A 23273-nucleotide genomic window follows, 5' to 3' on the forward strand; every position below is an offset into this window, starting at 1 on the left:
TACTGCTTTTCACAACTATTTGTTGGAAATCTGTTATTCTGGCAGACGTGCAGAGTACAAAGCAGGTCTTAGCTCTCAAGGAATTTATACTTGTATCTAAAGTGCAAATCACAATATGAAAAATAGGAGTATGCTAAAAATTACTGTATGGGAATTTACTAGAACAGGTCATTTCTGTTTGGAGAGAAGGAATCAGTAGCTATTCACCATAGGTTTGGTATTCTGAACAAAAGTTTACACACCTTTCAGATCATGGCCCTATTTTTCTTCCTTTAATCTTTTGTGGTGGTTATGGTTATGGTTGTATTATTAAAATATCTACTTATCTTACATTATCTTTTTGTATCTTATAGTCTGGGCATTGGACTGTCCATAAATGAGGGTACTATTGGGTTCCCATTTTCATTCAGCCTAAGTAATCTACAGGCTTAGTGATTATAATCTTAAATAAGAAGAATGACATTAGTTGGACTCATTTGTATGGCCTTGGAGTTGTGCTTTGAGCTTTGTTGCCTTCATGTTAGTCCTTCAATTACCTAAACCCAACCAAAATACCTTCTAGATCCCTTTAGTTACTGGTGATTTATCTGTAGTAAATTTCAAGGAGGATATTCTCTACTTTTAGCTCACCTTCCTCCACCAAATAATAAGAATGTTAAATGGCACTGTTCCCAGAACAAAACCCCAAGGCAGTGCCTTGTTAGCATTTATCTGCCCAGCTCCTGAGCAACAGAGCACTGCATGGTCTGGCTTGCAGAAAATGCTTTTGTGAAGGTATTTGTGAGTTTGAATATTCAGGCTCAAGTGTTTTTTGATCACTCTCCAGGAAATTGTGCTTCACGACCTATTTCATGTATTTTCAAGTTGTAGATCATGACTTTTCTTCTCTTAAAAATTGAACATATGTATGTAGACTTTTCTGCTTTTATTTTCTTTTTGACTACATAGTACATCCCTGTAAAATATCATCCCCATTGGTTTTTCCCAAACTTGAATTTTATTCGGACAAGATAAATGCCTTTGTAATTGCTTTAATGCCCTAAAATGGTTCATCAATGGGATTTATTATTAATAAAATTAATAGCTTTGGAAAATTCTTGGAGCTCAACTTTTGAAGTCTGGATTTTAAAACTACTTAGGAGATTTTTAGATAAGTAATGAATTTACGAACAGTGGTTGGGAAAGGCGAAATGAGAAACAGCATTGTTCTTTTAATCACATGTACAGAACTTCACATACCACTTCCCCGATATCATCCTAGCAACCTGATAAACACAGCATGAGTACAGGGGATTTCTTGCCTCATTATCAGTGAAGATTAAAAAAAAATCCAGTCCGTAATTAAGTGGCACTATTAAGGTTTGATGTTCTATAGTTTATCTAAGTTAATTCAGTCCTAATATTCTCTACTTAAAAATATAGAAAAGTAGCTAATTATTCACAGTAAATAATCTATTTTGTACCTTCTATTTGTACTATGACCTTGTCCATAATTTTAAGGAAGAAATGCCATTCTTTAATGTTAAACAGATTGTTACTTTTTCATTGTCATTAAATGCTCATTGTGCGAATTATTCTGTCAGTTTTTATGGGCAGCTAGGCTCTACTCTTGAGAACCATAAAATGTGGAGGGAAATGATACAGTGAGTACTAATAAATTAATAACTAAATGTTGTAAGCACATTTTAAAGTAAAGCGGAAATGGGAAGGCATGGGTTTACTGGAAGATGTTTTATGAAAAAGCCCAGTTTGAGTTAGTAAAGAAAGGCAGATAATATACACAATTTAACCAGTATTTGAGCATCAATTCTGTACTCTGCCAGGAGTTTTTAAAATGAACTTGTAGAAGTTCACGCGTCCCCAACTTTAAAGAGCCAAGCGTGCTGTCCTGCGTCAAGGTAGAAGTGAACAGGCAACCATGTATGGGAGGAGTGCGAGTGCAGGAGGTACAAGGGACACGGGGGGAGAGAGGCGCAGGAAAGAAGATTATTGGGAGAATTGCACGATCCCCCCCACTGTTCCCTTCTCCCACCCCCACGTGGGACAGGAGATGGTCTTGCAAGATGTGCACAATGGCACACGGAGCGAGCTGTCTACCGTGTGCAATTTCACTCTACTCTGGTCCAAACACAGTGGAAATCTTTTGTATTATTATTTACTGTTGTAGTCTCTGGAGAATTTGATAAAATTTGGTGGTCAGATGTCTTGGTATTGTTAATTTGTTATGTAACGTAACATTCACAGTAATGATTTTACTGCTAATGAAGATACGAGCATGTACATGTTGAACAGCCCTAATCAGAAAATCCCAAATCCAGAATGCTCTATAATGTGAAACTTTCTGAGCACCAACATGTGAAACTTTCTGAGCACCAACATGATGCTCGAAGGAAATTTCAGATTTGGGGAATTAGGGATGCTCAACCAGTAAGTATAATGCAAATATTCCAAAATCTGAAAAAATCACAAATACTTCTGGTCCCAAGCATTTTGGATAAGGGATTCTCAACCTGTGCCTAGATTTAAAAATAGTATTTTCATATTTACTTCAATAAGACATCTGAGTAGCAATGAATAGTGAATTTTTTTAAATTGGATCTAATTATCTATGAAGAATTCACTCAGCTTCTTACTGAATTTGCAGGAGAATTTTCTTCTTTTTATGTCCATAATTGTTTGAACCCTTCATGAACTTCTTTGGAGACAACTGTGATCTAAGTAACTCATATCTAACTAAATTTTTATCTGCATAGTGTTTTGGCTTTGCTGAAAGGGCCACAGTTAAGTGGAAGGGGGGAATCAAAGGGTGTAGGGTGGGTGCAATGAGAAGCTCAAGTTTTGTTTCTTTATAACCTGCAGACCCCATTCGACAATTATGAGCATGTTAAAGGCTGAAATAAAGATGCATCATTGTTAAGACTTCACCCCCAAAAAGCCCAACTTGAGAGAGAGAACAGCATAATTTCTCACAGTGTGTTTAACAGGCAGTTTAGTTACTGTCTCTGTGTACACTCCTGCATGAATTAGTTCACAGAGCATCTGTTGTTGGTATCAGAAATGTTCTCTAGTCACAGCTCCTTTTTCAAGAAATACATTTTAGCAGGTCAGCTTGCCTCTGGGCTCTAGAATTAGGAGTTGGGTGCAGGGAAGAGTGCTGAATCTGGCCTGTGTTCATTCACAGCCAGAGGGTGGCATTTATTATATCTGGAAGGAGAGGAGTTGAGGATTTGCAGTGTGAAGAAACGACAACGTTTACCGAGTGACTAAAAAGAATTGTGCGTGTGTGCACACGCCAACCTGTTAGCATTAAAGAATGGTACAGCTTTTCTAAAATCATGGAGTAGGTTTCCAAGTAGTTCCAGCCAGGTTTCTCTGAGAGTTCCTGACACCCGGCTTTATATGAGGGTGACTCATCTACCTTTCATTGTCGTGAAGCCTCGTGGTTCCCTTGTGGCCTAGACAAATAGGTTTGTCTTGGGAGAAGTTGTGGGTTTCTCCCTGGATGTGGTGAGGAACCTTGCTGTCTTATCTGCCCGGGACACATGGGTCCCTAGGGTATCAGAGATGTCCTCTGTCTTTGGTTATAGATTATCCTCTTGGGAGTCCTGTGGCGCTTTTCACAGGACTGTCTGGGAGATGACTTTATAGGTAGGGCCTTGTGGACATGGATTGAGAGCTCTCTTCCCTGGAATGATGCATTTGCCCACCTTGTGCTAACCACATTGAATTCTTCATCTTTTTTTCTTTTCCTGTCACTTAAAGAAAATGACATATGACATATGACACAGACAAGTACATAGGTCAAAAAATTGAACATGACCTAAACTCCACAGGCTTCCTGAATCATGCTTTCAGGATGGAGACCAGACAATTTATGATCTCTGTGTTCCCATCTAAGCTCTAAAATTCTTATTGGCCTCTCAGTATTTAACTGTTTCAGGGTGATATGTGTGAAGCTTATTGACACAAAGATATAACTGACTGCTGAGCAGTAAGTCCGAACAAGCAGGGTTGTGTAAAATCAAGTTTGTATAGACACAAAAATTTGCTAAGCACATACCACAAGTGAGGCACTGGGCTGGATATGGCAGTCAAAGATGATGACATTGGTGTTTTTCTCAAAGCTTAGCGCTAGCCACAGAGATAAGGTGTGTGTGTGACTAACTCACGTCCAAGGTTGATGGTGGTGGTATCGTGGAACCTCACCCTGCCCTGCCCGTGGGCGTTGTCTTTTAAACATAAACTTGTTTAACTTGTGTTGTCCTTAAATCATAATTCGTTTTAATGGCATGCCTCTCCCTGGTTAGAAATTCCTCACCAGCTCCCCATCGCAGACAGGATGAAACCTAAGCTCTTTAGTGTGCAAGAGCCTTCATGACCTGACCCATTTTTCCTCTCCTCATCTGCAAAATCCTCCTTTCTCTCCAGGCATCCCTGCCCTCCAGCCACACATTCTCTACCTTGTGCCTGCACATGGAAGGATAAAGTCCTTCAATTAAAATGCTAGCTTGTCTTGCCTTCTTTCTCCCCACCTCATGTCCCAAGCTATACCTGTGTCCTTCTGAACCACCTCTCACACCTGGCCAACTCCTGTTTTTCCTTTTAGAGTCATCCTGTGGGGCCGGAGCCCTCACAAAGTTTTCCTGGCCTCCTCTGGGCAGCGCCAGGCAGCCCTTAACTTTTCCACACGTCCCCACGGAACCGTACACTCCTCCATTAAACTGCTCATGATACGCTGTGTGATTGTGTTGACACATTTATGTCCCCTCCTGACAGCAAGACCCTTGGGAGCAGGACGTCGTCTTTTCACTTGTGTGTCCCCAGCACACAGTCCAGCGTGTGGCACTGCGAAGACTGTTGCATTTGTGGAGGTCCGTCCTGTAAAATGTTTGGAAAGGTCTAGAACTCAGGAGAGAGATCAGAACCCAAGCCAGGACTGGAGATAATGTGGGGGTGACGAGATTGGGGATGGAGAAAGCAAGGGGCGAGGACGGCTTTATCTTAGGGGGCTGGGAAGGAGCAGTTGATAGAAGAGCACCTGGGAAAGAAGAAAATCAGTCAGGATGAGGCAGTGGTCAGGGTGCTTGGGGATGGGGAGGGAGTCATCAGAAGCAGGGGCCATTGAATTGGCCATTGGTGACCTTAGAACAGGTTCAAGGAAGCCTTTAAATTAAGAAGCCAGATTTCATGAGATAAGGATTATTTTTATAAGCAGAAAAACAATGAAAGGTTTTTTGTTGTTTTTTTTTAAAGAAATAAAGATGAATAGGGAAAGCGTGGTGGCTCACGCCTGTAATCCCAGCACTCTGGGAGGCCAAGGTGGGAGGATCTCTTGAGCTCAGGAGTTCAAGACCAGCCTGAGCAAGAGCAAGACCCCATCTCTACAAAAAATTAAAAAAATTTAGCCGGGCGTGGTGGCTCACATCTGTAGTCCCAGCTACTTGGGAGGCTGAGGCAGAAGGATTGCTTGAGCCCAGGAGTTGGAGGTTGCAGTGAGCTATGATGACGCCACAGCACTCTAGCCCAGGTGACAGAGTAAGACTTTGTCTCAAAAAAAAAAAAAAAAGAAAAGAAATAAAGGTGAATGAATGATGCCGACCAAAGCAGAGAGGGAAGAGACAGTATTTTGAGATGGTGGCTGGGTAGAGCTAATATTATTACCTGTTTTAAAAACTAGAGCCTACTAAAACATGGTTGTAGACAAAAGCAACCAACTGGAGGGGAAAAGATCACAAATATAGAGAATGGAAGCGTGTTCTCAGGTGGCAGGAGGCAGGGAACTTGGGCAAGGTGCGGGTGGGAGGTTGCAGCTTCTGTCTCCCACAGAGGGAAGTGGGAAAGCGTGTTTGAGACAGGGAAGTGGGAAAACGTGTTTGAGACGGGGCCAGAGAATGTGGAGGCTGTTCTTTTTAGGTAGTGTGGGAGCCCCGGTAGAGATGTGGCCCCACAGCATGTTAGGTCTTTGGTGAAAAGGATGATTTTAGTTGGTGTTCTGTCACTCGGTTCTTATGAATTTAAATAGGCTGACTTTTCAAAGACAAATGATAATGTTTTTAAAGGCTTTTTAAAAATATATTTTTGGTATTTCATTAGACTCTTGGAATTTTTATCCTGAGGGAAAGTTGCCCAACCTGATGAAACAGTGGATGAAATTCCCTACAGAGAAAAGAGAAGAGCAAAGAACAAAAAATATGGGATTAACAGAATAGAAATGATATACAAAAGGAGCTGTTTAATTTCTCGTGTCAGATCTGATGGCTCATAAAATGTTCTATATTACGAGCTACTGCTCTGAGTATGCTAACCCTAAAAGAAGTGCTTTCTTCAGCATGGTTAACCTGTGAGAGGGAAATCAGATGGAAGAGCAAAGGAAAAATGAACAATCACTGCTTTTTCAGATAGTTAAAGAGACATGCTGCCCTTTTTTTTTTTAAATGGTAAGCAACACACAAAAGAGAATGGCAAAGACAGTCATTTAAATGATCCAGGTCTTAACAAAGCACTATGGATTGTTTCAACAAAAGGCTTTTTGTTTTGTTTTTGTGTCCCGTAGCCAGTCTGCTGTTTCAGCGATTCTATTTTAACTCTTGATAAAGTAAGTAACTTGAGTGGCCTCTATATTTCACTCAGTGCAGCATGAAAATGCTACATTGAAGGCACTGTGGATAAGGTTTGTTATCTATCATTGATGGTACAACTGAAGGCTCTGGCATTGGCTTAGAATCTTTGCAGGCGATTTGATATTGAATAACCTTGGTGATGCTTCTTGCCTGCCAGAGATAGGGCTTTTTAATTCTAAGTGAAATGAGATCGCCTCCAATTTGGCTGCACTCTGGTGGTGCTTGGCTAGCACTTGCAAACTCTTAGCACACTTGCATTAATCGTGGGTATCAGAAAGCTTTCACCTTAATTTGAATCAGATTTAGTTCTTCAAGGCTTCTTAAATTAATTTGGGCATGTGAAGAGAAGAAATGTTAAAAACTGGCTTTCTGCAATGGCAAATGGCATCCTAATAGTAATTCTTGCCGTGGTGTGCAATGACAAACAAAAGCTCACAGTTTATCCAACGTCTTAAGTTTTCATATTTAATTCCTAAGTTTTGGGGGGCGGTTTTTATTTCACTCTGATAGAAATTTACCATAGAGGGAGAATGTTAATCAAAATGGCCTTTTTTTTTTTTTTAACCCTTGCATATGAAATGAGATTGCTTGGGATGTCAATGAGATGTTGGTCTCCTCATTGACATTAAATGGGAAAGATGGGGAAGCGGAGCCCCTTTTTCCAGTTTGTGTTAATACTAGTCAGCAAACTGATTTCCAGTTTGACTGTTGAGCTGATGACGACAATCAGTAGTGGTTCTCCATCTTCCCTATCCTGGTCCTTTTATTTTGCCAAATACACTATGTAGATTGAAATTCCAAGTTACTTGGAATTGTGCTAAAATCATTTTTAGGCAGTTTGCCTGTCATTCGTTTTCCTTCTCCTCTTGCTAAGAAACCCATCCATTCATTTCAAAGGCGGCATTCCATCACCATCTCTCTTCCCTCTTGTTCCTCCCCTAAACTTGTCTGGGAGCTTTCTCTGAAACTGCAGCTTTCCCATGGCATCTGTTCTGCCTGGCCAGAAAGCTGTTGGGAGTTACTCATGATGCAGTTAGCTTTTTAGTTCTGGATTTGGTCAGTTTCCCTAAAATTCTACTGAGACTTGGGTAGATAATAACCCTGATCAAGCACTGAACATCATCTTCTCTGTCTCATCCTGTCCCACCCTCTCTTTCCCCATCCTCTCATATCTTAAATATATAAGTGTGGATGGGAGAAGGAGCCTATTTAATGGGAGGGCATTAAATTCTGTATTGATGCTGGTCCCAGCCCATGTCCCCCCAAATTATGCATAATAAACCATGAAGACATGGACTACCAGATGAATAAGCAGGACATATGGCTTGGGTTAATTAAGGAGGAAAAGTGTGGCTAAAAATAAAATCCACCTGGGTGACGGATGGGGCCAATACCTCTATCAGATAATCACAGTACCCTTTCAAGTACACTGCTGCACAAATACAGATCATTCATTCATTTAGTGAACTCACTAAGCACCTGCCAGCCACCCACACCAAGCCAGGCCACATAAGGCTTAGAAACCATTAGGGAGACTTTGCCTTTCACTTTCAGGGCATGGGAAGTCAGTGGAGAGATTTGAACTAAGGAGTAACATAATCTGACTGGTCATTTTAAAGTTGATCAATCTGGTTCCATGTCAAAAGTTCACAGTAAGAAGAACAGGGTGTGGGAGTAGGACACCAGGTGGAGGTCACCATGCTAAGCAGGTGAGATGGTGGTGGCCTGATCCGGAAGCTTCCCTTGCTGCTGGATCTGTAGTGGGTTGTTAAAATAAGTGCAGGAACCCTCCAGGCATTTTAAGGAAATCATGTCATGTAAGGTGCTTAAACAGTAGCAAAATTAAAGCTTTTCCTGAAACAGAACAGTATTCTTTAAAGGCTAAAAGTAGACGCCAGGTATAGCATCGCCCCCAAACCCCAATTGGTCTGTACCCTATCGGCTAAATTCTTCATCCTGGGATTCCTGTTAGGTTATTCTCTTGAAGAGTGTGCATCATTTGTGACAAAATAAATGAAAGAAACCAGCCCTCTTTCCTCTTTGGGCCTTTGTCATTTCTCATGAGGAATAGATAGGAAGTCTCCAAATACCAAAATTCTCTTGCCCTCTTCAGGAGCCCTGCCTGCACCTCCTCTGAGCAGGGAAGACTCCTCTTCTGCCTTCCTCCACCCAGATGGGTAGCATGTTGACCCCTTTGAATTTTGTTTTTACCTTACTCTGAAACAATTTTGTCATAGTGAGGCTTGCAGGCCAACCTCGTCAGCATTGGACTTAGAGACTTGTTAGAAACACAAGTTCTTGGGCCACACCTTGATGACCTACTGACTCAGACATGGGCGTTACCTGGCAAGGTTTTTAACAAGCCCTCCAAGGAATTCCCACTCACCTTAATTTGGAAAACCACCGCTCTGTAAATTGGCATGTGAACATGTTTAATCAGGCAGCTAAATTGTGAGCACCTTAAAGGTTGGAACTAACCCTCCAGCCCCACCGTTCATTACAAGGTAGGATTTGAACACGCAACTACTCAGTTTCAGAGTTTGAGCTCTGAACTGCTGTCGCTCCTCTCTCTGGCAGATGGTAGCAGCAGGTGACTGGAGAAACTCAGTTTTTATGCACCTGCCTATTCATTCTGTGCTCTCTCCAAGTTAGCACTGTCTGAAGAATATTCAGAGATTGAGAAAGAAATGCCTGGCCAAAGCTGCTCAGGAGAATCATAGAACCTGTAGGTTGGAAAGAAAACATAATTGTCACCAGTGTGACTTCCCTTTTTCCAACTTTCTACTGGAATAAAAGTCTGGATAAGTGTTTCCCCCTTCTTAAGGCAAAGTAAGACTCATTCCCTTCAGGAAACTTCCCTTTTCCTTGACACCAGGATGATAGTTGGCATGTTTTCTGATTGGCCCTCTTTTTCTTGAGTCACTTGCAGTGAAGCAAATTGTTCTCTGGAACATTTTGTCTTTATATGTGCCATTAAGAGATGAGATACTGGCCGGGCGCGGTGGCTCACGCTTGTAATCCTAGCACTCTGGGAGGCCGAGGCGGGCGGATTGCTCAAGGTCAGGAGTTCAAAACCAGCCTGAGCGAGACCCCGTCTCTACTATAAAAATAGAAAGAAATTAATTGGCCAACTAATATATATATATAAAAAAATTAGCCGGGCATGGTGGCTCATGCCTGTAGTCCCAGCAACTCGGGAGGCTGAGGCAGTAGGATTGCTTAAGCCCAGGAGTTTGAGGTTGCTGTGAGCTAGGCTGACGCCACGGCACTCACTCTAGCCTAGGCAAGAAAGCGAGACTCTGTCTCAAAAAAAAAAAAAAAAAAAAAAAAAAAAAAAGAGATGAGATACTTACTCTTAGAACCTTTAGAATGGCTTGGGCTTAATCATTAAAGCCATGTAATTTCTCTTTATCCATGTTTTATATTGTTTTGAATGCTACGTGTCATTGAAGTGATGATTGGTCAAGATTGTGATCCATTTATTAGGAGATAAATTTGAGTTTACTTGATATGTAATAGCATGCTTTTATGCCACTGTAAGCATTCCTTTATAAATAACTCATCTGAAAGGAGGAAAAAGAAGAAAAGGATGAAAAATCAGTCTAATAATAAACCAAAGGGCATAATTTAAAAAAAATTTTTTTTTAATTTCAGCATATTATGGGTGTACAAATGCTTAGGTTATGTATGTTGCCTTTGCCCCATCTGAGTCAGAGCTTCAAGTGTGCCTATCCCAAAGGGCATAATTTTTTGAAACCTATCACTTAAAATTGTTATCAAATTATCTAGGAAAAGATCTATGTTAAAACCACAGTGTCTTTAAGAGTTAACACAGCTTTTCAACTCCCTTGATATGCTACAAATAACTAAGTCACTTAAATGTTTGAAAATCTATAGTCTCATATTATTAGTAATGTTCTAGTTTGTTTATTCTTGAAGACAATTTAAATAAATTGATGTTCAACTGCTTTGAAGAATTTACAGAAAATCCAAATGTATTTTTGGAAAATGTACATGAATGACAAGGCAAAATCTTAGCTACAGTGTCAGTATGGTTTCTTTCTCTTTTCCAGTGTTATCAAACCCAATAAACTAATGAAGTGGTAGGTAAATTCCTTCTATTTTAAAATGCATTTTGCTTTGATTTTCATTAAGGAAATAAGTTCTCTAATGTTTACAAAGTGTAGTATTTAAGTGCAGTCAGTTTTTTTCTGTGTACCTCTTGAAAGCTCAAACTAGATTCTTTAGCTGTATGATACCTGAGACAGCTTTGGACTGGAATTGATTTTCTTCTCAACATAAACATTTGGAGTCTTATGTATTCTCAGTCCTCCTAAACTGAGATGAAGATATATGATACAACTGGCCTGTTGTTAATAAACTGATAGATTATTAACCGGGTTAGAAGTGTAGAAAACTGGACCTACCAGAAATTTGCCATGTGGGTTTCATAGTCCATAAGACAGACATAATATCTGCTTTCCTTCAATTCCAACAGAATTGTTTTAAACACAAATAATAATGGCAAAGAGCTTTCAGTTTAGGAAAGTGTCAGTAGTACTAGCTTTACAAATCAGTGATCTGGAAAAAGGACTTTTTAGACTCTGGCTCACCATAGGACATTCTCACTGAAGCAGCACGTCATGACCATTATTCTTATAATTAACTTTGGAACTGGAGTCCTCCCAATGTTTAATAACCTTGAATTACAGGAAGAAGATTATAAAAGATTTAATACTGTTAAAAAGAAAACACATTCAGCTTTTAAAATATAGCATGTCTAGAATACAGTGCTGTTGTGAAATACCAAAATTGTGCTTTTGACTTGAAAGTTTCAAAACTTTCCTAGGAGTTCATACTCACACACCAACGATACAACCGGAAAAATGACAAACTGACCTACTGAACTGGTCTTTCCAGCTTTTCAAGCAGCAGTGCTTGTCTCAAATACAGTTGACCCTTGAACAATGCGGGTTTGACCTTAACGGGCCCACTTATGCACGGATTTTTTTCAATTAGCAGCCCTCCCTCTTGGCAGGTTCCGCATCCAGAACCAAATGCAGATGGAAAATACAGTATTGGTGGGATTCGGAACCTGAGTATACGGAATGCCAGCCTTTCCCATGGATGGGTTCTGGAGGTTAATGCCGGATATTGAATATGCTCGGTTATCAGTATACGTGGGAATCCTAGAACCAATACCCCTCAGTCACCAAAAAATCACCGTACTTTTTTTTCTCATTCCTTTCTCTTCTTTCTTACACAATCTCAGACATCAGCAAACTTCCCACTTTTTTTCTTTCAGCATCTGCTTGTCTTCCCATATCATTCCCTCGGGGGATGGAAAAGCAAATATGATTTTATTCCCACTGTGCAATCAATTTCTGTCTCTTCTCTTGCTCCTTCTCCTTCTTCTCCCTCTCCCTCTTATTTAAGCAGATCATACTTAGTTCTTGACTTAGATAGATGGTTACTATTTCCCCTCAGATTATGTTTCAGAAGCTGTATAATAAACTCAGGAATTTTCACTGTATAGTATGCTTTGTTTGACAGAATTATACATGTGAAAAAAATCAATCATAAGAAATTACACAAATCAATGGTACAAATGCCCACATACTTTTATTAGCATCACTAAGTGACTTTTTTTTCCTCGTACATATAACATGTATAAAAGAGTCTAAAGTAATCCCCCCCTTATCCTAGGTTTTACCTTCCACAGTTTCCGTTACCTGTGGTTAACCATGGTCCAAAAATATTAAATGGAAAATTCCAGAAATCAACAATTTATTTTTTATTTTTATTTTTTTAGAGAGAAAGTCTTGCTCTGTCACCCAGGCTAAAGTGCAGTGACACAATCACAGCTTATTGTAGCCTCAAACTCCTAAGCTCAAGTGATCTTCCTGCCTCAGCCTCCCAAGTAGCTGGGACTGCAGGTGTGTGCCACCACGCCTGGCTAATTAAAAAAAATTTTTTTTTTGTAACGATGGGGTCTCACTGTGTATCCCAGGCTGGTCTCAAACTCCTGGCCTCAGTTGATCCTCCTTCCTCCACCTCCCAAAGTGCTAGGATTAAGACATGAGCCACGATGCCTGGCTGCAATTCATAAGTTTTAAATTGTGTGCCATTCTCGGTAGATGAAATCTTGCATTGCCCTGGTCTGTCCTGCCTGGAATGCGAATCATCACTTTGTCCACTGAGTCTACGACTACCCACTAGTGATTTAGTAGCCTTCTCAATGATCAGACAGGTAACCAGATTGACAGTAACAGCATTGCAGTGCTTGTGTTCAAGTCACCCTTAGTGTACTTAATAAGGGCCCCCAGTGACAAGAGTAGTGATGCTGGCCATTTGGATATGCCAAAGAGAAGTAGTCAAGTGCTTCTTTTAAGTGAAAAGGTGAAAGTTCTCAACTTAATAAGGACAGAAAAAAATATGCTGAGGTTGCTTATATCTATGGTAAGAACAAATCTTCTGTTCGTGAAATGATGAAGGAAAAAGAAACTCATGCTAGTTTTGCTGTTTCACCTCAAACTTTATCATGGGTTTGGAGGTACGGGAAAAAACATAGTGTATGTAGCATTCAGTACTGTTTGTGGTTTCAGAGTATCCACTCTGAATCTTGGAATGTATCCTCCCAAGGATAAGGGGGAAAAACTGTATTAAAATATTGAACATCTGGCCTAAAGGTTTGGAGGCCAAAACAGTACTAAATTCATATGATGGTCAAATGACCATCTAGCTGTATGACATTTCTTTTTCTTGTATATTTAAAACTTTGATCTACCAAGAAATGTTTGCCCATTGTCCTTGTGCTAAAGAAAATGGTTTGACATGAAAGGAAGAAGGAGGAAATTTGTGATTGGGAAAGCAGAGGACACAACGAACAGTCATACCTGTATCCAGGCAGTACCGTGAGAACAATAACACAGTTTTACTCTGAATTTCTTTGCAAAAAGAATATGTGTTAAAGATAGCTCTTCTATTACAGTTAGTATCTGGTTTCCAGCCTGTAGTTGCTGGCACAACCTGGGTTTAAATTATGCTCTGCCTTGTGGTTTCTCTCTCAGTTGAGTGTTTGAAAAGTCATTGTTTATTCACGGTGGCTCGCTGTTACTTACGTCTCACTCCATAGACAATAAACTCAGTTTTTAATGACTCAAAGCCATGGTTCTAGAAACTGAGCTCTGTTGCAACTTGACAAGAGGAAATTTTTCTAGATCTCCTTTAGAGTTGGAGTAAATGACAATGGAATTTGATAAGTTTACTAGCTTTCAGAAATTTAATGAGTAAAATAAAAATTGGTCATCTGCCATACATTTATACTGCCTAGTTTAATCTTAGACCCAGCATCATATTTCATTTGTTATACTACTATTTGTTATGTTACTATTCAAACATTTCCATGACATAAACTTCATGGTGGAAAAAAGATGCATTGTCTTTTTAACTGGGCTCAAAAAGGTGACACACACTGGAAGGAATAACAATAGCCAGCCTTTCATGCTTTTAAGACATGGGTAATGATTTTGTGATATTCAGTCTTCTAAAATTTAATAGATGTCAAGTTATGCTGGCTATTTTTAATATTATTGCCAAGAATATCGAAGTATAATCACCCTTAGAAACCATCTCACCTAGCAGACTTGTCTTATTTCCTAGGAGTAGAGATCTCTTTTCCAAATACAATCTTAAATGGTATCTTATACATAAAACAGATTTTTCAAAGTAATGTTTGAACAGTGTTAAGTTTTATGACTTAAACTTCTTATGGGGTTAATTGATGAAGCAAAAAATTCCATTTGAATAACAAAAGGATTTAGTTTAAAAGGGCTTTGTCCTCCACCTTATCTGTGTTTGGCTTCATTTGAAGTAAAGTATTTTGAAAACCCTGAATTACATAGATAAGTAGCTGCAAGTGGTAACAGTTTATATTGGTTTATTTTACAAGGTTCACCCTAATCCTTAGGAGACGTCAGTTCTACAGAGATAGCAAGAATAGCTTTATGTCTAGGACCACAGAAGAGATAATTTAGCTACACAAGTTAATTAATTCCCTGCATTGTGTTAAAACCTGGTATGCAAAACTATTGATCTTGAGCATTATTTTTTTATCATAGCTAGTTGTTCAAATAAAATCAGATCTAATATTTACAGTATCCCAGAACTCTGCAGAAACCACTGTTTAAAAACTGCTAATCATACTTTCTGTAACATTGTCTCTATAGCATGAGAGTATAAATTCTGATTGTACTATTTATTTATTTTAGAAAAATAGTCAAATGTTAGAGAAAATGTGACAATATTTCACATTATAATGGGTTAGATTAGTATGAGTAAATTCTCATTTTAAAACGTGTTATGTTCTAGAAGTTTCAGAAATTAAAAAAAAAAAATCATTGTAATCAACATTACAAGTAGTTGCCAGCCCAGACCACAAGTTTTGTAATCTTTAAGTAACTGAAATGGTATCATTTAACTATTTTATGATTACCTATGCATTTTTTAGTTAGCTTAGTATTCTGCTAGATCCTAATTTTTATCTGATTTGCAGTTCTGAATTGGAAACCTTTTGTATCCACTCCCACTGTGAGATAGCAAAGGAGAATGAGGATTTTTTTATTCCCTGGTTTATTTAAAATTAGTCTAATATTTTTATCCCTCCACTGAAGTGAGCTTTCTCCTTTCTGAGGAAGAATCACAGATCCTAATGTTAGAAGGGAACTCTGAAGATGCCCCAGTTTAGTTCTATGCCTGTAGGTGAATGGTTTTGTAAAGCTGTGCAAAGAGAAAACTTTTCCAAAACCAAGCACAAAAAGCTGGATATTTAAAGGAAGTCTGTGGCAAAGCCTTTGGTGAGGCAAATGCCCCTTTGTGTGCCTGGCTTTAAAAAGCCATTAGAACTTTTCTTAGAGCGCTGTTTCCCTCTGATGAGGGTCCTCAGTGCAGTGGTTCCCCTTGAAGAGAATCCTGGTCTCCACACAGCACGTGGTCCTGGTCCCCCGTATCCAGAGTACCATGGCCCCTGGGTACTTTTCACTTGGCTATGCCAGGCATTCTTCTGTGGACTGACAGACATCTCTGGTTGGCACCTGGCCTCATATTAAATTCCACACAGCATTTATAGGCTGTTTGGCATCAAACTCAAGATGAGAACTAAAATAAAATGAGAGCATTATAATCCATGGTCTCTTGTGTTACTTCCAGCTGATGAGTCTAAGAAAAAACATGGCATGAAAATTGCTTGGGTCTTGTCCTGTTGCCCAGACTATAGTGCAGTGATGATGTGATCATAGCTCAATGTAACCTCGAACTTCTGGCCTCAAGCATTCCTCCTGCCTCAGCCTCCTGGGTATCTAGGGCTATTTTTTGTAGAGCTAGGGTCTTGCTATGTTGCCCAGACTGATCTCGAGTTCCTGGCCTCATACAATCCTCCTGCGTTGGCCTCTGAAAGCACTGGTATTACAGGCATGAACCACCATACCTGGCCTCTATTTTAAAAAAAAAATTATGGAATAACATAATCAATTGTTTTATGTCAAAAATTATAATATAGTAATTAAGGCCCTGGGTTAATAGTCTGAGCCCACTGCTTGCTTGTGTAACATTATAGAATGCATAACATATTTATTCTTAGCTTCAATTTCCTGTGAGTAAGGTGGAGTTAATGATGGTATCTACCTCATTGGGTTGTTGCGAACTCTAAAGATAATCCATTAAAGTGTGTTAATAAGGTGTGTAGTAGGTGCTTTAGCAATTCTTAGTTGTTTTTATCATCATTTTCATTATTAATATTATTGTTAATCCTATTATGCCTAGGAAAGTATTACTAAAAATATTAAGTAAAGAAAAGTAAACATTCTGGTTTTTAATGCCCCTTCTTCCCTCCCCACCTGCACCTCTCTCTGCAGAATGTGACAAGTTGCGGCGGGATGGCTACCGAAGTTCTCAGTACTATTCTCAGGGACCCACCTTTGCAGCCAACTCCAGTCCACTCTGCGATGATTATCAAGATGAGGATGAAGAAACAGATCAAAAAGTAAGGCTTCTGTGTTCAACATGGGGCACTGGTTAGGTGCCAGAATACAGCAGGGACATACATGGGAAAACTGGTAAAATTGGAATAATGTCTACATTTTAGATAATAGTATTGTCCCAAGTTAGTTTCTTGGTTTTGGCAAATGTACCATGATTATATAAGATACTAACATAAGAAGGAACCGGGTGAAGGGTACACAAGGAACTCTCAATGCTATCTTTGCAACTTTTCTGTAAATATAAAATTACTCTAATTTCAAAAAAGTAAGGTTAGAATCCAAGGTATTAATTAAAGAGACATAAAATCAGTATATTTGTCCATTTCAAATACTCTCTTTTGGTTAGAAAAAATAAAGATCTTATTTCTGTTGCTTTGTTTTTCATATGACCAAGAACCCAGTTATATCACAAGGAAGAACTCTTAGTATAGTGGCAAAAGCCACTGTTTCACAAGTGGTGTTTTTTATATAGATTGGATATAAGCAATTCTTTTGCTTAATATTATTGTACTGGCCAATTTGTTTAGTGATGCTATCTTGCATTTGGGTTCCTTTTTCTCTACCACCTCTTGTGATATGCCCAGGAGAAGTATATTTTCTCAGTACTAAATGCCTATGAAAGGTGAAAAATGTATGGAGATTTTGATTTACATAGTTATATTTTTATTAAGCAATGTGGACTGACACAGGAATTACTTAAACAAGATAAGATTTGATGAACGTTATTTGGTTTAGAAACCATTTTTAATTCATCTAAAAACTTTCAGTAGAATGAGGTCAATATGTAAATGGCTTATTGAAAAACATTATTTAGAATTTATTATACTCTCCATCAAATAGGTAACTTCAGAGAACAAAGTTAGATAATAGTTGATCCAAAAATGGGAAATTGCTACCTTAAAATTTTGGTCTTCAATTGAATATTCACCTAAATTTTTTTATTCCTATTTTTTAATTTATTTTTAATTGAATACTCATAATTACATACATTTATGGGATGCAATGTGATGTTTTTGACATATCTATACAATGTAGAATATTTAAATCAAGCTAATTAACATATCCATCACCCTCGCTTACTTATTATTTTTATGGCAAGACATTTGAAATTTACTCTTAGTTATTTTGAAACATACAGTACATTATTATTGACATAGTTATCCTGCTGTGTAGTCAATCTCAAAACTTATTCCTCCTATCTATCTTAAACGTTGCACCTTTTGATCAACAACTCCATATTCCTTCCCTCCCTACCCAGATTTTTATTACAGAATGTGTTTCTTATTTCTTTAAAGGTATTTTTACATATTAGATTTGTCCTTTAGACTTTAAAATATACACAGACAATCTCTTACTATAATGGGAAAAGCAGCTGTTTCAAAATTGGTCTGATCGTTAATTTTGAAAACTTTTATTTTTCTCTTGTTGGCATGGGTAAGGAAAATGAAAACCAGAAGGTGAATTGTATAGTGAGACTTTTGTTTATCCAGATAGACCTCAGCCTTACACTGATGCTCAAAGAAGGAAGAAAAGTTTATAGCGGAACCCAGTAAGACAAAGATGATTTCTGTGTGCAGCATGATTGCACAAGTTGTGAGTATCCAAGAGTATAGAGTCCCTGGTAACTATAGAGTTAACTGGTAACTATAGTATAGAGTCCTTGGCATTTTTGTAACAGCATCCTAAGATCTTCTGGAAAATGGAAAAACAGTTTCCAGATTCTCACATAACTATTTATTTACCATGACATTTTACTCTATGGGAAGTTAAGCCTCTGTGGGCTCATGCATTCAACAATTTATTGAATGATTACTACTAAGCAAATATTGGCCCTGTGGCAGAGTCTTTATTAATGTTTGTGACCCTTGCTGGACTTCTCTAGATCATGGTGATGCACTGATGAACCCAAGCTGCACAGCCACCAGTGGCTGTCATTTGGGACCCAGAAACATTCCTTAACCCTCTTCAATGTGTTACAAAAAAGAGCTCCTTTAAGCACAGAATTGTAATTCATTTGTTTAAAAAAAGTACTTCTTGACCACCTCCTGTGTGCCAGGGACTATTCTAGGTATTAGAGATGTAACAGTGACCCAAACAAACGAAATCCCCGCCCTCAACAGAGCTTTGAATTCATGGGGAGACACTAAGAACAAATGCAGTCATGCACAGCTTAACGCCAAGGGTATGCTCTGAACAGTGCACCATTAGGTGATTTCATCATTGTGCAAATATCATAGAGGGTACTTACACAGATCTCAGTGGTACAGCCTGCTGCATGCCTGGGCTAGATGGTGTAGCCTATTTGCTTCTGGGCTGCAAACCTCTGTAGTAGGTGACTGCACTATAGGCAATTGTAACATAATGGTAAGTATTTGTGTATCTAAACAGAGAAAAGGTATAGTAAAAATATGGTATAAAAGATTAAAAATATGGTGCACTTGCATAAGGCACTCACCACGAATGGAGCTTTCAGGGCTGGAAGTTGCTCTGGGTGAGTCAGCAAGTGAGCGGTGAGTGAATGTGAAGGCCTAGGACGTTACCATGTGCTACTGGAGACTTTATAAACACTGTACACTTAGGGTCTGCTAAATTTATGAATATGTTTTCTTCATTAATAAATTAACCTTAGCTTACTATAACTTTTTTACTTTATGAACTTTTTAAATTCTTTAACTTTTTGACTCTTATAATAACAGTTTAAAACCACTCATTGGATAGCTGTATAAAAATATGTGCTTTCTTTATATCTTTTTTCTAGAAGTTCTTCTCTATTTTTTAAAATTTAAATTTTTTTTTTTACTTTTTAATCTTTTTTGTTAAAAACTAAGACACAAACACACACATTTGCCTAGGCCCACACAGGGTCAGAATCACCAATATCACTGTCTTCCCCCCACATCCTGTCCCACTGGAAAGTCTTCAGGGACAGTGATATGCACAGAGTTGTCATCTCTTATGAGAACAATGCCTTTTTCTGGAATACCTCCTGAAGGGTATGCCTGAGGCTGTTTTACAAGTAGAAGGAGTAAACTCTAAAATAGTGATAAAAGTATAGCACAGTAAATACATAGAGAGTAACATAGTTGTTTGTTATCTTTATCAAGTATTATATGCTATGTGTAATTGTATGTGCTACACTTTTATATGACTGGTAGCAGTAGGTTTATTTAACACCAGCATCACCACAAACATGGGAGTAATGGGTTGTCCTATGGTGTTATGACAGCCACAACATCACTAGGCACTAGAAATTTTTCAGCTCCATTATAATCTTACGGAACCACCATTGCATATGTGGACCGTTGTTGATTGAATCATCATTATGCAGGGCATGACTGTATGATCTTGCTATATTAGAAAGTGGCATGTGCTGTGAAGTAAAATAGATCAGAGGGAAGGGCGGTTGCAATTTTAAATTAAAAGGACAGGCTTTACTGAGCAAAGAGGTGAATGGAATTAAAAAAGTGAGCTGTGCAAAAATGATGCATTTCTGGAAGAATATTCCAGAAAGATGCAAGTGCTGCAATAAACGTTTTTGGAGATATATGTTATATATCAGATACTACTAAATGCAAGATTAATAAGATATCTATACTTGCCTTAAGGAATTTACAGCTCTCAAGAGTAGGGAGAACTAAGTAGAATAAAAAGTTTTATGTATGACCTGGTACAATAAGTGTTTGGTATATAGTAATATGTGAAAAAGGAACTCTTCTTACTTGGGCAGTCAGGAAATGGGCCAGGGATTAGGAGAGAGTAAAGTATGCAAGGAGACTAGGTATAGGACTTACAACAGGCATAAGGTAACTAAGGACCTAGAGCAAAAGAGTAACCGTGTGAATACTGAGGAAGGGGGTAGTTAAGAGGTGGTGGCATCTAGGAGTTAGGGGACCAGTTTCAAGCCTGTTGTGTTTCTTTGGATGTATCACAGGCCCTTCAGGGCATTAATTTCCTTATGTAGAAAGGGGGAGTGGAATAAAATTGCTGTCTGCAATCTTTTTGAACAGGCCCTTCATTCATTCATTTGCTCAGTAAATATTTATTCAGCACCTCCAATATGCCAGGCATTGTTCTGCGTCCTGAGAAGCTGTCGCGTGAACGAGACAAAGTCCCTGCCATCAAAGGGATGGTGACCAAACAAGCATAACATTATGCCAGGTAGCGATAAGTGTTATGAGGAGAGTTCTAGAGTGACAGGACTGCCATTTTAGATTAATTGTCCAGGAAGAACTCTCTGAGGGTCTTCATTAGAGCAGACTTCAAGGTGAAATGTAAGAACACCACATGTGCGAGGCCTGAAGACTGCAGCATGGTTATCCTGTGTGAGAAACAGCCAGAAAGCAGAGCAGGTGGGCACCGGGCAAAGGGGAGAGAGGTTAACACTGCCTTTGGGGGAGATAACCAAGGGCCAGGTCACACAGGACCTAACCAGCCATGGTAAGGGTTTTGGATTTGTTGCTCCTGGGTAAGATGGCGAGTTTGCTGGGGAGAAGTTGCGCAGGGAAGTAACGTGGTCTGATTTACTATTTCATGTGATTTGTCTGGCCACTGTATGAAAATGAGGCCCCACAGAGTGGAAGATAGATGCAGAGAGACAGTGGGCTATGGCAGTCATCCAGGCAAGAGAAGGGCCACGGTGACTGGACCAGGGTGGCAGTGGGAGAGATTTCCAGGTTTGTTTTGAAAGTGGGTCCTGTGGAATTTGCTGAAATTATGAGACAAAGAAAAGAGCTAAGGATGGCTCCATATGCTATTTTCCCAGCATGGTCCTTCTAGCATCCCCATTACAGAAATTATTTGACCCTACCCTGTTCCTATCCATGCTCATCCTTCCCCAGCTGATATTACATGGGCCACCATTGCATTCACTTCTTTGCACACACATTCAACTCTGCTAGCTCCACTCCTTCTGCCACTTTCCTGGCAAAGTCCCAAGTCTAGTTTAATCCAGCTCTCCTCCTGCTTTGCGCCAAAGCCTGATTAGCTAAATGAGGCTGGAGAAAAACACCAGGTTATGTTTGCTAGTCTCGCTATAAGTGTATGACCTCAAGTCTAATATGCTGCCCAGGAATCCTGCTATATTAACTCATCATCAGTTCATTTTTCCCTCTCCTGAGTTATATTTCACACCTTCTCAAATCTCCAAATGCAACTTTCTCTGCTTTACTTACAGATCCTCTCTGTTATGGTTTGGATGTGGTTTGTTTGTTCCCACCCAAACTCATGCTGAAATTTGATCCCCAGTGTGGCGGTGTTGGGAGGTGGATCCAGTGGGAGGTGTTTGGATTATGGGGGCAGATCCCTCATGAATAGCTTGGATGTGCCACAGTGAGTGAGTTCTCACTCTCCAGAGATTAGATTGGTTCTTGCAGGTATCGATTACTTCCTGTGAGAGTGGGCTGATACAAAGCCAGAGCCCTTCAGATTTTCTTCTCTTTGCATGTATCTGCTTCCCCTTTGACTTTTGCACTGTGTTTGTTTCGTGTCACGGCATGAAAGCCCTCACCAGAAACCAGGGCCATGCCTTTGGACTTCTCAGCCTGCAGGACCGTGAGCCAAATAAACCTGTTTTCTTTATAAATCACTCAGTCTCAGGTATTCTTTATAGCAACACAAAATGGACTCAGACATTATCACATTACCCTTGACATTTACTGCACTGGGAAAATGAAAGCAATCAGAAGTCTTATCTTTTCAAACTGCTTGTGTCTCTTCCTGTGTGTTCTCACCTTTTCCTGCCACTGCAATGGGTGAATAGTCCTTTTCTGCTCTGTCACACCCCTGATCAAGGCCTGGCACACAATAGGCACTCAATATTTTTCAACTGGGATGAATAAGGCCAACCACTCAAGGGCTTCATACTTACAGTTTATCCCTCTCTTTGGCCTAATCAATTCTCTCTCTCTCAATTGCACCACAACCATCATTATATAACATGCTGTGTTTTCTTTCATCTTAAGGAAACCTTCCTTTGACCTTTCATGGCTCTCCAATTTGTACCACATTTATCAGTTTCTCTTTATAATAAAACTTCTCCAAAGAACTGTCTAGACTTGCTGTCTCCATTGCCTTTCCTCACAATCTCTTTTGAAGCCCCTCCAAACTTTTATCTCCAGCACACTGCTGAAACTATTCTTGCTGAGTCTACCAGTCACCTCCATGTTGCGAGATCTAATAGTTAATTCCCAGGCCTCATCTTACCCAACCTCTCGGCAGCATTTGACATTGTTTATGATTCCTTTCTTCTGAGAATACTTCCATTACTTGGCCTTCATGATAACTATACACTCCTGGTTTCCTCCTTCCCTTATTAGCCATTGCCTCTCAGTCATTTGTTGTATGTTCCTTTTCTTCCAAATATCTAAAAGTTGGTGCAGTCCTGGGGCTCAACCTCTGCTCCTCTGTAACAGACTACTCTTTGGGTGATTTCGTCAAGTCTCACGGTTTTAAAACCCATGCACTGAAGTTTCCTAAATTTATCTCTCTAGTCCAGACTCATGCATTTATCTGGTTACTGTCCATCTCCACTTAAATGTCTTACAGGTATCTCAAATATGTCCAGATCCAAATATGTGATTCTACCATCCCTCTCCCCAAAACATACCTGTTCCTTTCT

General features: G+C 39.3%; 1 protein-coding gene across 3 annotated transcripts in view; it reads left to right on the plus strand.

The window, feature by feature from the left end:
- Positions 1-23273, plus strand: part of NHSL1 (NHS like 1) — a 133152-nt gene that overhangs the window by 73088 nt on the left and 36791 nt on the right. For all 3 annotated transcript variants that reach the window (XM_012748041.3, XM_076002923.1, XM_012748042.3), the window contains exon 3: positions 16532-16659. In XM_012748041.3, the coding sequence (XP_012603495.2) occupies positions 16532-16659 (128 nt within the window). The remainder of the gene's footprint in view (positions 1-16531; positions 16660-23273) is intronic.

Source organism: Microcebus murinus, chromosome 5, assembly GCF_040939455.1.
Source record: "Microcebus murinus isolate Inina chromosome 5, M.murinus_Inina_mat1.0, whole genome shotgun sequence".
NCBI lineage: Eukaryota > Metazoa > Chordata > Mammalia > Primates > Cheirogaleidae > Microcebus > Microcebus murinus.